The following is a 14587-nucleotide window of genomic DNA, read 5'->3' as shown; positions in this document are numbered from 1 at the left end:
ACATATGAGGAATAAAGAATTGTTGACTAATGATATCTCATGGATGGGTCGAGAATCGACCTGCTTTGATACCAACTATAACACCCCAAATAATATGCATCTAGAATCCTATTATTCAAATTGTTATAACATGGTACTGAGGATAATAAAAAACATCTAAATGACATCACAAATGAGCACGACGCTAAGTCCATAACATAATACATACATAAGTAAATGTGTAATACAAAATATTATAACGAAAATGCACAACGAAAAATAAAAAATAGATAACAAATCTTCAACTCCTTCAAGGCACCTTTCTTTTCCTTTGCTTGGAACCAAACTATCTGAAATGTTAAACATGGGGTGAGATACAACTATCTTAGTCGAGTCATAACTAAACCACAAGCCTTCTCGACCAAAGGGTTCTCTATTACTATCTTCGTTTCACCAATACCACATTCACATGCTAGATAATTAAAACAAAAAAAGTGAAGCTTATTTAGCTTCACACAATACGTGAAAGTTGAAATCCCATTTTCATAAGCCATGTAGAACTCATGAGTTGGTTAGCATAACAAATGTCAGTAACGAACTACTAATCCTTCCCATTAAGGCGAGGCATTACATGATTACCTTCCTCCCTTTGCCTAGGTCATGTCTACTAAGGCGGGTTATTACATGTTTACCTCCATCCCTTTCACTATATCCATCACACTTGATTAAATTTAAAATAAATATTATCAATACTTTTCGAGTTTGAAGTGCCTTCACACTTACATATTTTCTTACCATGGAATTTTACCTAAAGCCTAGGATTTCTCACATAATGTTTTCCTTTTTTAGTTAACTATGAACTTAGAACATTATCAACACGATTCATTCACAATTAAGGAATACACTCAATTTCTTAGTTGAACATCATGAAAATTCCTAACTATTACTCAACAAGACATCATACATAAGCATTGTAAATGATCAAAACATCAATTACACAAGCTAAGGCTTCAAGTAATTAACATTAGCATGGGTCATGGGTTTGCTACGACCACTGATAATGGTTGCTACAACCCGTATCCTAACACAGAGCCTTCCCCATACATTTTCCAGGGGCCTGGTACAACCACCCGTAGTGGGAGATACGACTCGTAGTCATGCTCAAGTCCCTTTTTCATATTAAAACCGGACTCGACTATGGCCACATGTAGTGGGTGCTACAACCAGTAGTCGTGCATAAAAACTTTTGTTTTCATGGTTTTGTGACCTTTTCACATGCATTTCAACCAAATCTTAGCCAACTCTCAACAAGAACATACTAGATCATAAGATAAAGGCCATATGTTCATCACAATAAGCATGCAAGTGGTTTTATATAAGACATATATTTGTTCATGCAATAACAATTCATGAACTAAACCAATATCACTACTTTATCAAAACATAATCAATTGAGGTCATGTTTTAGCATAGAATAAAGCAATGAAACACAATATGTAATCTCAAGCATACTCTCATTCAAGAATCAAACATGCATTAACAAGCAACGACACATAAAATCATGAAAATTAAGCACAAGACATGAGTTGATTCTTCCCACCCCAACATGTATATCCTAGGGTGTTCTAAATCTCCAAAATCATAACTTACTAGGACCCCACCTCAAATAAATCTGAAATGTAGATGATAACGATATAACAATGATGATCACTTATTGTTTAAACTACTTCTTAGCCAACTTTACATCCAAGAATTCAAACAACTTTGAGCATGCACAAGAATGAAACTTGGTCAAGATCTCCCCTTCCTCTTTTTTTTCACCACTCACCCTTTCTCTTCAACTCTCTTTCTCTCACTGTCTGATTTGCAAAGAGGAAAAATGAGGAAGGATGATGGTTTCTATTGCATTTTTGCTTATATATATACATGCCACAAGAGAAAATACCATTGCATCGTTGCCACTTAAGGCCTATTTACCAACACGACATTGTCTCTAATTTAACCAATAACTCAAATGCATTACTATTAATTTACCAATTATTAGATGATAATCATGCTTATAGGAGTTAGGATATTATAATATATATGAGGATGACCAATTAGGATTTCCATTATTCTAAAACGGGTCATCCTGACATCTACTCATTATTGGATAAATATCCAACTAATTAATTAAATAAATAATTATTAAATAGAAATCTAATTAGTCTTTTCAACTTTATTTCATCACTTAATCAATTACATTTCTTAATTTTATAAATAACTAATACAATTAATATTGATATAATACTGCTTTAATAACAAAGTTTGTTGCAACTTTATTTGCTTTGGAGAAAGTCATGGAGAAAAATTGGAAGCATATTTGAATTGAATAAGATTCTTCCTTGTGATCCAAGCTTTTTCTAATCACAACTTGTTTTTGTGGAGGCTCAAAGCTAGATGGATCAACGACATATCTTACACTCAATCTATTGATTTTATGATCTCCCACATTTATAGGGAAACCAATGCTTATGCGGATATTCTTGCAAATATTAGCCTAATTGTAACTCTTTTCAACCAAATTGGATTATTAGTAGTAAATACAATCCCCTAATCTAGCAATGAATGTTTATAAATTGATTGATAATTACATTCTCAAGTTTCAACCAATTGTATGTAATAATTGATTTAGATAAGTTGATTTTGTATATCATCTTAAAAAATAGAGTCATGACATACTCAAAATCTGACTTAAAAAATGGTTAATAATAACTCACTAATTTCAAAAAGCATAATTTAATTTATATACTTAAAACAAGATTTTACCGTATAGAATTATAAGAATAATATTTTTTGACAATAACATTTATTTATATTTTATTATAACGTATATAAAAATAAATTATTGATACATATAAATCAACAATTTCTTTAAAAAAGAATATAAGAGAAACAAATGTGAAAATACATATTATTGTAAAAAACAAGGACAATCAATTATAATTATTAAATCTTAATTATATAAATTGAATTATATATTATTTAAATCACTTTATCCTGTTAATTGTTTTCATTCATTTTCAAAAATAAAAATATATTTATTAATTATAAGAAATTGTTTAAAATTCTTACGAGAATCCCTTTATAATTTGAATTCTATATTACTTAAATCACTCACCATTATCGAAATCATTCACTTTTTTCCTAAAGGAAAAAAAACACTCAACATTATAAATTGTAATCCATTAGAATCAAGATATATTTTCTAATAAAAATTAAAAATCAACTTTAATATTACTTACATTCATATCTAAAAACACATATACCAATTTCACCCGTTTCCAACCGTAATTTTTATTTAACAATATATGCATTCTAAAAATATAAAATACTTGTTAAAGAAACTATGAAAATTATAAAATGTATGAACTAAAGAAAATGAACTATATAGTAAAACTAACATATATTGACGACAAGTTTTTTTTTTTAAATATAATTTTTATAATGTTAGATATATTTGTTTAGAAAACTAAAAAATTAATCTGTTTTAAAAAAGTTTCAAATAAAAAAATAATTTAAATTAGTTCTTATAAAATTTAATTTAATTATTTTTTCTTTTTGCCATTGATTTTTTATATCAAAATAAAAAAATAAAAACAGTGATGTTAATTTGAATAGATTTTATGAAAAACATTATTGAAATTTCACTTTTTGAAAAATTATATGAATTTATTATATTAAAATATTTAAAAATGAATATTTAATAAAAACAATATAATAGAAGTATTGAAAAAAATTTATTTAATTTTATTAAAAAGAGATCCGATAATTGATATTAAAATTTGACGATAAAAAAATAAAATTTAACAATTGTGACATGCTTATTTTAAGCAAAATAAAATCAAAACTAAAAATATTTACGCAATCAAAATCAAACAGTTATGACACGTCCTTATTCAAAACTCAAAATCCAACATTTAATAATCATTTATTAAACTATATATATAAAACCCCAATTAATCAATCACAAGGTTTTTATTTTATTTTAATTTATGATCATCGCCATCATCATCATCGTCATTATCATAATCCTCTTCTTCATTCTTCCCTCATATTCATACGATAACACTAACAACAACAAAACCGAATCAATCTTCAAAACCAAAATCAAAACCGAAACTCCACAAATCGTTCCCATCGTTTAAACTAAGATCATCTATTACCGAATTTTGAATTCTAGTGTTGTTTATTCGGAGCTGAATTTGTATTTTTAGGGTTTTTGATTTCCAGCGATGGCGCAAGCGACGGGACGGAGCAGTAGAGTGATTGGAGACTACGTGGTTGGGAAGCAAATTGGAGCCGGTTCGTTTTCGGTTGTGTGGCATGCGAGACACAAGGTTCATGGAACTGAAGTTGCTATAAAAGAGATCGCTACGCTTAGGCTTAACAAGAAGTTGCAGGAGAGTCTCATGTCTGAGATTTATATCTTGAAGCGGATTAATCATCCTAATATTATTTCCTTGCACGATATCATTCAGGTTCCATTCTACTTTTTTTTTTTTAAGAATTGTTTTTTTGGTTTAACTTTACTTATTTGTTTGTTTTATTGTCTAATCTAATGTTGATATTGATTAGTTTTTATAATTTATAATATATAACTGGTGTATTTATTACTAAAATTGTGGTATTTAAGGAAAATTTAGTAGTCAAGATGAGCTTTTTTTAAATATATACTAATTAGTTTATGCTTTGTTTTAATTTAACTGTTTTGAGTTTTAGGGTTTGTAAGTGACCTGTAGTTAATGTTATTTTTTGTAGTGAATAGTGCTGTTTTAGGAGGTTTAAACTTTAAACTGTGTGATGAGTTTGGTAATTTTGAAAATTGATATATTTGCTTTTCTGTAGTGGGGAAACTAGGATCTTGAAATGGGGTTCTATGATGTAAAGTTTGATTTCTTGAATGGGGTATAATGTAAAGTTTGATTTTTCGAATCTCGTTATTGTCTCTGGTGTAATGTTTTGCTGCATAATTGAATTGGGGTACTTTATGATTGCTAAAAGTGAAGGAGCGGTTTTGAGTATTGGACAATGAATTGACGGTAGTTCTAGATATCGCACTTGGGCCATGGTAGGTTAGGATGGTATAGTTTAACTCTATAAGTTGAGTAGCCTGAAATTGGCTCTGGGCTGGATTTATTTTGCACGAATGACAAAATATATATGGCTGTATACTATGATTTATGATTTAAGTATTTGGATTCGTTCTTTTTTTTTCTAAACCAAAATGGTAGGGGTTTTGACTTAGAATTTTAGCTCTTGTGAATAAATTGATCTGTAAGAAATTGTTATATGTGTGAAGTTAAGTGCGAAGCCAAATGAAATTTTCTTTCATTGGTGCATCAAACAAGTCTCTTCTTAGTAATGCCATTAATTTTATATAGGCTCCTGGGAAGATACATCTTGTGTTAGAGTATTGTAAAGGGGGAGATCTTTCTATGTATATTCAACGCCATGGAAAGGTACCGGAGGCAACTGCAAAGCATTTTATGCTTCAGCTGGGTATGTTTCATCTGTTTATAGCTTGTGTTTTCTTATTATGTTCTTCTGGTAATAAAGGAGAATTCTGTGTTACAGCTGCTGGTCTTCAAGTTCTTCGGGACAATAACCTTATTCACCGAGATCTGAAACCACAGGTATCCTAATACTTAAAAGCATAAATGTGTGTTGATTGTTTTTCTTTTTATAGTTCATAATCCTTCCTACCCAATTCCCCTTGATTTCAAAATGTAATTTTTATATGAAAGTAGCGTTTTTGTTGTATCTAAATATTGGTAATATGCCTATCATCCTTGAAACAGAATCTTCTTCTCTCCAGAAATGATGAGAAGTCAGTTTTGAAGATCGCTGACTTTGGATTTGCAAGGTAGCCTAATTATTTCTATATGGTTCACCTTTAAGACCCCAAAAATTATGAAAATCTCACAATTGGCCAATTGTTTCAAAACTACTAAATATTTTTGTGGCTCAGTATTTTATACAAGATGTTTGTTTGTTTTTTTACTTTAAAAACCATGGGAATTGTGTTTGGAAAAGGCTTTCTACTCCTTTCTATAATTTAGTTACTAAAGCATCAATTTCTTTCTGGGCAGATCTCTGCAACCAAGGGGCCTTGCAGAAACATTATGTGGTTCACCACTTTACATGGCTCCCGAAATCATGCAACTGCAGAAGTATGATGCCAAGGTGATTCTTACTTTTTAATGTCACTCATCATATTAGAATTTCTAGAGATGTATATTGATGTAATTCATGAATGCTTTAAGATAGAAAACTATGAACTGAATACTGAATCTCAGTTTCTATTTTGATTGAATGATATCAGTTAGTTATTACAATAGATCACTCTAGATCCTATTTATGGAGAATCTAGGGAATAGAAGGTTACTGACTGACACTGCCAGTCAGTTAGTTACAACCTGAACTACTTAACTGCACCACAACAGATTCAGTTACAGCTTGTAACAGAATCTGTTTGGAGGAGTAATCCTGTGTGTGTGGGCGCAGTTCTATTGCAGTGAACCTTTCACTAATCTATTTAATACAAACACCAAAGAGCATTCATTGTTGGTTTCCATCGTATTAATCCTGAATTAAATACGCAGGCAGATCTCTGGAGTGTTGGAGCAATCTTATATCAGTTTGTTACTGGGAAAACACCTTTTACTGGAAACAATCAAATCCAGGTATTTGAAGCAATTGGGTTTTTTTCTTCTTCTTTTCGTGTGCAAAAACAAAGCATTCTTTAGTGATTTAGATGCTGTTATCTGTACCATAGTTTTCCCATTGGGCATGACTCTTTTGACATTCCTAGATAGCTTACTGTTGTAAATCATGAACTCTGCAGTTACTACAGAACATCATGAAATCGACAGAATTGCAATTTCCATCTGATAGTCAAGGTTTGTGTTCTGAGTGCAGAGATTTGTGCCAGAAATTACTACGCCGTAATCCAGGTATATTTTGATTTTCTAATAGGTTGATGTTTGGGACATAAATGAAGTATGAAATCTGCAGACCTGTTAAGGATATTTAACAATAGCCCCGCAATTATTTAATCACTGTCTACTATTGTGTATACTTTCTTGAGTTAGTTCTTGTTTTAGTATAGGGGATGATCAGTGCCTGCTGTATTGCCTGTGTGAACTTAGATTTGCTCTGTTAGTGACCATAAGTTTTGGTAATATACAACAAAAATGGGCCACCTATTTTTCCTTGATATTAGGCTTTTAGGTAACTTGAGCCATTCTTTTGCTAACCATGCTAACAAAAATAAATAGACATTTTGATGTTTTTTCATTTTGCTAATGAATATTCAAAAGGGCACTTACGACTGTAGAATGCTTATTTTGGCTTTTCGGGCATGATATAGATACGTAACTGTACTTGATATAAGGGTCTTGTTACAAAGGTAAGTTATTAACGATCGTTAAGAGCACAAGGCAACTGTTGAAGTCATGAGTTTTAGATAAAAGGATGATAGAAATAGTAAGAGCTTTAGTATTATTGATAGTTGATAGTACAATGATAATAGCTTGATACTAACTTGATACAAAAGACTAAACTCTAGTCTCTATTTATTGGGATATATAGACTCAATGCTACATAAATAGGGAAATCAGGAATAAACAGTAAGAAAGAATATAAAAACTAAAGATAATTTTAGATACTCAAATGATGTGTTTTGGATGAGGTAATTAGAAATTTTTAAGTAATTTAGAATTCTAGGTAATTCAAATGTTTCAATTGAATTCTCTTCAGTTTTAAATTCTTTTCTTTGGAAATATGGTACTAAACTTATTCATTGTTAAACTTTTTTGGGTAAATTTATAAATTTTAAAAGTTCAGGTCAAATTTAAAATTTTAAAATAGAGATCAATTTTCAAATTTTGAAAATTTCAAAAAATTTGAGGACCAAATTGCAAAATTTGAAAGATTAATAATAATAATCAATATGACATTCAAATTAAATAGAGTAGGAGAGGAATTTCAAATTCATTAATTTAACTTAAAACAAAATATTTTGGAGATTTCTATTATTTTAACAATTCTCCATATTTTTATCTAAATGGATTTTTGATCAAATCATTTTAAATTTCCTCAAAAAAATTATCCAACCACACTCTACTCTAAAGATCATTACCTGTTCCTATGAAGTAAACGAAGATACTCAATTATAGTTCCAAGTATGTTTTAAGATATTTTATTATATTCTACCTGCAACTGGTAAGGAGAGTTTTATGATTTGAGGAAGGGTGATGAATTTGAGGATTGATCATAAACAACTAATTGGGGATTGTGGGATGTTGTTTATGAAATATTCTTGTAATAATTTTCTGTTTCTTGTATTAATTGAGGGAAGTTTTCACATCCGTGCTCCAACCTACTTTAAATAAAACCCTCATTCTAATACTTGGTTTATTTTTTAATTTTTAGTGGAACGTCTAACTTTTGAAGAATTCTTTAACCACCCATTCCTTAGTCCAAAGCAAAGAGAACAGGATGAATCATTAAGGTAAAAGGGAAGGCTTTTGGAATTTATGGTATCATGATTTTTTAGTTTCAAGACATAAATTTCTTTTGGTTTGCAGGAATAAAAGCTCTTCAAGGTTGGTAAGTGGGTTCTCTTCAACAGTGACCGATCCTTTGAGAAGAACTGAGGAAAATTATCAAGAGGATTGCTTCCCTTTCCTTCTAGATGATGAATCTAGTAGACCTGAAGGGAGTACGTTGCTTTCAAAGAAGTCCTCGATGAAGTCTACCTTTGGATTTGATCTAAATGCCAAACTAGAGTCAACTTCCATTTCTAATAATGTAACTTATGCTTCCAGATATAGTAGTGTAACACAGAGACCTGAAATCCCTTCTAAAAGATTGGACCACCATAAAATTTCAGGAAGAAATCTCACTAATCCTCTAGGATCACCAGAACAGATATTTGCAAACCCTTATCCAAAAGGTATCAATACCAAACTGAAGCTTATTTTTTTCCTTTTCTGTTTTTCACGGTTAGATTTAAGACTCATCTTTCAAATCATCCATAATAATGCTTGTATTTGTTCTATGAAATTGGCAGTTACAGATTCACTTGAGAATATTGATCAAGAATATGTTCTCGTGTCTGGGCCCCCTATGGATGTTTCGTCTTCTTCAGTGAATGCTTCAAAGCCTAGCCATTCCTTATTTAGGACAGGTAGTTTCCCCCAAGAGTCTTCTAATACAACCACCAGATTAAGTGGTCCGATGCCAATCGCTGGTGCATCTACCAATAGCATGTGCCAAATTGGAAGTTCAGGTAGTCAGGACTCTGCTCCTGGGACATCACATGGATCAATGGATACAGGTGATGAACAACCATCAACTAACATTATGACAAGGGTGAAATCATTGCAAGATTATGCATCTGTCCTCAGAGAATTAGTTGATGAAAAGGTAAGCGTTGCTTAAAAATTTATTGGTATATTTATCTTATAGAATACAATACATTGACCAATTTTATTTGTCAAAATTTCACTGTGTCTCTGCAAGAGCATTTAGAAGCTCTCTGATTGCATGATCTTTAAATTTATTAAACTAATCAGAACATTTTGTGGTCAAAGATCGAATGATACAGTATATTTCATATAATGGATGCAAGCATTCTAGATAATAACCAATATAACTGTTTGGTGCTTTCCCCCTTCCCATCTGCTCAAGAAACTTGTTATTGTTGCTATAATTTGTGTAGGTGTTGGATAGTTCCTTCAGTAATCAGTATGCATTATGCACTGTCTACTTACCTGTTTAGAACTTTTCCTTTTGAGGAATGATTCAAACTCTATTTCGTGTTTACATTTTCCTTTATATGTCTCTCATACTGCTGTCTTTGGCATTGCATGAAGTAGTTTTGCTTGAATAAAGTTGAATTTGTTATTTTTGTCATAAAATTCATGATACTAATATTTCTTATTACTCCACCTCTCTATCTTCCCCTCCAAAACAAACTCATAAGGCTGTGGCAAGAAAGCAGTTAGAAGCATTTTCTATTGAGCTTGTGATTCTTGCCATTTGGAAGCAAGCACTGCACATGTGCCATACACAGGCTGCCTCAGCAATGGAAGGAAGTCCAAGTCAAGAAGCTTCAAGATATAGGAGAAGCACCAGCAAGAAGCTGGGTAGTCCCGATTCAGAAGAATGTCTTGATGAAAACACCCAAGGGCCAAAAGATTTATCATCTGAAATTGAAAGTGGATTTTTGAGGGAGTTTGAGCATGCCCAAGAACTTGCCAAGACCATTAAGCCTGGTATAACTTTTATATTTTTCATGAGCAGAATGCCTAGTTGACTTGTCTTCCTTTTTTTAAAATTAGCTATCTTTTGCACCAATGCTTGTGGACTTATCTTCAGTGAGATAACTATTTTGGTTCTCTAATAAAATATTTTCTTTTTCATGCCTGCGTTGTAATGAAGTGATTTCTATATTTCATGAGATTCAAACAATTTTATATCTCTCCTGTTTGCAGGAAATACAGAGATGCCAGATGCAATGGAAACAATATTTCAAGCTGCCCTTGGTTTTGGGAAGCATGGTGGTGTGAGTATTTCCTTCTGCTTCTCATTTCTTCCATTTTGGACTGGGTTTTAAAAATGCATCTTTGAAATGTAATTTTAGGTTCAGTAAAGTAATTGGCAATGCTAAATAATAGATTTTCTTCAATATACTAAATTTATCTCGCTCAGCCACCAATAATCCTCACTCCCTTCTAAAGTTGGGGTCATCCTCAAAAAAACAATCCTCACAACTCCAAGGCCGGAGCTCTGACACTAGTTGATAGGAACTAGTATGTTGTTACCGAAAAATAAGGATAAACTTCAATTAAAAGTACAAAACTTTGTAGGACTTGGTCTGAATCTCTCCCACAGCCTAAAGGCCCTAAAATAACAATACACACCCTCCTCTTCTACTATTTATATACAATGTTACTGCACCCTTTCTACAAATTCCCAACAAACTAGTTGGGTAACTAACTTAAATATCCTCAACTAACATAAACATATCATACCTCTGTTTGTTACACAAGAATTTGTTCTATAGTTTTTCTTAGTCTACCTCAACCCCCATTTAACCGGCCTACAATCTTAAACATCTTGAACAGGGAGAGGTTCATTTGTCTACCCTTTGACTCTTTTTGGACACCTCATGTTTATTGTTAACCTGTGGTTTCACATTATTGTTTTGCCACATCACTTTCATACGAAATTTAGGATATCTTTAATATTTTGTGCATGAACAAACTCTGCAATGGTAAAACTGAGGATTTGTTACTCATATGTTGTTGGCAGGTAGAAGAGCTCTTGGGAAGTACAGAAAGTGCATCTACATTGTATTCAAAAGCCATTCGCCTATTGGTTTTCCTTCTAGTGGAAGGACCTTCCCTGATTCTCAACCCTCCATTTTCATTGACAAGATCAGACCGTTACAGGCTTCGGAATTACATTGATATGCTTAATATCAGACAAAGTTATACAAGCTCTCAGAGAACAACACCTGTTAAGGGTGATGATAGTCAGGGCATCTTTAAGTAAAAGTGTTAGAGCTTTAGCAGTGGTTATTTATCTCCTATTTTTACACGTTAAAATTATTTATTTGTACAGTTATTCTTTGGAGGGGAAATTGGAGATGCTGATAGAATTTAACCAGCACAACACAGTTGTAAATTTCAACATTTCTGTGACTAGAATGATCAAATGTTCATTCCATTATTTATGGTTTTTCATTTTGTCTTACGGGAAATTTGTCGATGTTAGTAAGCTAGAACTTAATAAAAGCTGTCATATACGCAATCACTAAAACGTCTGGTTTATATGAATATCAGAACCAAATTATAAAATCATCGATGGTCGAATTTTCGGATACCGAGTTAGACTTGAATTAATAAAAAAAAGACCAAATTATAGAAACATGATGATGCAGCTGGCCACAGCTAGAGGCCAAACTTGTGGCGTGTAGACATGTAATAGAAAATTGAATTTGGCTTGTGAACATTGGAAAAGTGTAATGTTATATCTATGTCAGTTGGAATAACTTGGAGAGGAAGAGAACGAGAATGGAAGACAGGTTCTTAGTACGTTCAAGGAAAGAAAAGGTATCATCACAGTGATTCCTTTACACCCTTTTGTTCATGTAAAAATATTGTGACTTGTCATACTTACTACATGACGTGACATCAACCACTTGCTGTATCTTTGGACCAACTCAATGCTTAATTACTCACTTCAATAATCTTGACAAATGTTTAAAATTTTGCTAAGATGATAGGAGTATCACACATAAGAGAGCAATTGTTTTTTATTAATTAAAAAATCACAGTCTATTGTTGACAACCGAAACAAAAATCTTAAAATGAAGGGAGTATCACACATTTATACAGAAAGTTGTTATGTTGCTGCTTGTTTATAACAGCTATATATAGATCGTTGAAGCCATCAAACAAATGGGGATGTAGCTCAAATGGTAGAGCGCTCGCTTTGCATGCGAGAGGTACAGGGTTCGATCCCCTGCATCTCCAGTTTTTATGTTTTTTAGATGATTTCTCTGTTTTTATTATTTAATGCACACCTAGGTTTTCTATTTGACGGGACCAATCACATAATCATTATAATGGTTAAAAGTGAAAATTAATGCTTACACTTAATAAGTTTATTCCCACTATTCTTATTTCAAATGCAAATCTATAGATGTCAAATGAAAAACCGTAATAACTAATACTCCTAATACTAGATCCACAATATATTTTTATTATAAAAAAATATTATTATTAAATAATTGGATTTTTAAGCCGTCATTTATGGGGAGCTTGTATTCATTTTGAATTCAAACTCTTTCTCTAATTAGCTCCCGAACATCTTTTGCAAGAATATTCAGAGCAAACTTATTCACAACCTTCTGAGTAACCAAGACCTTTCCCTTTGCTCATACTTATACAATAGATCATGGATGCAAATTTGATTCTATTGAAACCAATTATAATAAAATTTTGAAGAGCCATTTCATGCTCATTAAGGGGTTTATCATACACTTATTTTACTAGAGCACTGTGATCTTTCTCTATGGCTTCATTTTTTCTTTGAACATAATTTAATTCTTCCCTCAAAATATAATATTGCATTTTCAATATTTTCATGTGTCTAGATTTCTCTTGACACCTTCTCATGTGATCTTGAATGAAAGTAATAAAATCAGAACGAGATAGTTTATAAAATACCTCATCTTCTTCCTCAGACTCTGAACCATAATCTGAGTCAGATTCTGTATCAGAAGATGTAAGAGCCATCAAAACAATGTTGACTTTTTCTTCGTCCTTTTCAGAGTCTTCTTCATTGTGAAGTCCATCCCACATTACCATGAGACTCTTCTTGAATTTATTTCTGAAGCTATCTTTCTGAAAGTTTCCCTTCTTTGACTTCTCATTTTGTAGTTCTGGACATTTAGCAATGAAGTTACTAGGCTTCTTACAGTTGAAACATCCCTTATGATCATCCTTCTTTTCTCTAGAGCTAAATCCTTTGAAGCCACTACTTCTGCCAAATAATCTCTTGTTCTTCTTGGCCAGATACTGAAACCTTTTAGTTATAAAGGTTATTTCCTCATCATCTGAGTCATCTTTAGAACCTTCTACATGATAAGCTTCTTCAGACTCCCATACTTGAGAAACCTTGGCAGCTTTAGCCACAAATTTCAAAGCAAGGAGATTTTACTTTCGGACAAGTTCATCTCCATTGAGCTCCTTCTCATGGCTCTGAAGATTACTAATAAGACTTTCAAGATTTAATGTGTTTAAGTCTTTAGCCTCCTGAATAGCTGTCACTTTAGGTTTGTATCTGACAGGAAGACTCCTAAGAATCTTCTTGACATGATCAGATGTAGTGTAACCCTTGTTAAGAACCTGAAGTCCAGATACAAGAACTTGAAAGATAGAAAACGTGGTTTCAATATCTTCATCCTCCTTCATTCTGAACAACTCATATTGTTGAACCAGAAGGTTAACCTTAACTTCTTGAACTTGTTGATTCCCTTCATAAGTAGCACATAGGGATTTAAAAATGGTCTTAACCGTAGATTTATCAATGATTTTGATGTACTCCGAATGAGGTAGAGCATTAACCAAGATGTCTCTAACTCTATGATGTTCTATATGAATCTTTTTTGGAGCAGGTGTGAGAGTTTTTCTGTCAGACACCATTCCAACTCCATCGACTAGAATATCAATGCCATCTTCTATAATATACCACAACTCATCACCAAGACTTATGATATGATTATACATCTTGCTCTTCCACTATTCAAACTCAGTAGAGTCTCCACTGAAGGTTAGAGGTCAAGCTGTATAATTATTCTTTTATGAATTACTATAATCATGATTAATAGCAGCACATGGATTAGGGGTACCACTTCCAGATTCAGAAACTCCAGATATGATTCAATATATTTTTCATAGGATATTTTCTACACCAATGTTAAGTGTTTAGCACAGACCGTGCTCTGATGCCAATAAAAGGTGAGAAAAACACAAGAAGGGGGGGGGGGAGG

At 32.2% G+C, this 14587-nt stretch overlaps 2 protein-coding genes and 1 non-coding gene across 3 annotated transcripts; 2 read left to right on the top strand and 1 right to left on the bottom strand.

Moving 5' to 3' along the window:
- Positions 1-3986: 3986 nt before the first annotated feature.
- Positions 3987-11784, top strand: LOC127101407 (serine/threonine-protein kinase ATG1c). Its single transcript, XM_051038826.1, has 13 exons — positions 3987-4499; positions 5403-5520; positions 5596-5654; positions 5820-5884; positions 6111-6204; positions 6624-6704; positions 6866-6974; positions 8455-8533; positions 8610-8977; positions 9095-9450; positions 10010-10301; positions 10521-10591; positions 11341-11784. The coding sequence occupies exons 1-13, from the start codon at positions 4254-4256 to the stop codon at positions 11581-11583; spliced, it is 2181 nt and encodes a 726-aa protein (XP_050894783.1). The 5' UTR covers positions 3987-4253; the 3' UTR covers positions 11584-11784.
- Positions 11785-12493: 709 nt separating this feature from the next.
- TRNAA-UGC (transfer RNA alanine (anticodon UGC)) lies at positions 12494-12566 on the top strand. The gene has a single exon. It is a non-coding gene; the product is annotated as a tRNA-Ala (tRNA).
- A 510-nt stretch (positions 12567-13076) lies between these two features.
- Positions 13077-14324, bottom strand: LOC127104796 (uncharacterized). The gene is made up of 2 exons (XM_051041950.1): positions 13808-14324; positions 13077-13720 (listed from the first exon to the last, which is right to left on the bottom strand). Exons 1-2 carry the CDS (start codon positions 14322-14324, stop codon positions 13077-13079), a joined length of 1161 nt encoding a protein of 386 aa, XP_050897907.1.
- Positions 14325-14587: the final 263 nt, after the last annotated feature.

The sequence above is a fragment of the Lathyrus oleraceus genome, chromosome 7, assembly GCF_024323335.1.
Source record: "Lathyrus oleraceus cultivar Zhongwan6 chromosome 7, CAAS_Psat_ZW6_1.0, whole genome shotgun sequence".
NCBI lineage: Eukaryota > Viridiplantae > Streptophyta > Magnoliopsida > Fabales > Fabaceae > Lathyrus > Lathyrus oleraceus.
Note: the sequence above shows the minus strand (reverse complement) of the source record. Positions and strands in the feature narration are given on the sequence as shown.

Excerpts from the sequence above, each read along its gene's own strand:
- LOC127101407 (XM_051038826.1), top strand. The coding sequence starts at position 4,254 with ATGGCGCAAGCGACGGGACGGAGCAGTAGAGTGATTGGAGACTACGTG. Across the intron at positions 6,975-8,454 it reads ATTACTACGCCGTAATCCAG|TGGAACGTCTAACTTTTGAA; the intron begins GTATATTTTGAT and ends TTTAATTTTTAG. Across the intron at positions 10,592-11,340 it reads GTTTTGGGAAGCATGGTGGT|GTAGAAGAGCTCTTGGGAAG; the intron begins GTGAGTATTTCC and ends TGTTGTTGGCAG.
- LOC127104796 (XM_051041950.1), bottom strand. The coding sequence starts at position 14,324 with ATGTATAATCATATCATAAGTCTTGGTGATGAGTTGTGGTATATTATA. Across the intron at positions 13,721-13,807 it reads AAATCTTGAAAGTCTTATTA|CTGCCAAGGTTTCTCAAGTA; the intron begins GTAATCTTCAGA and ends TTGTGGCTAAAG.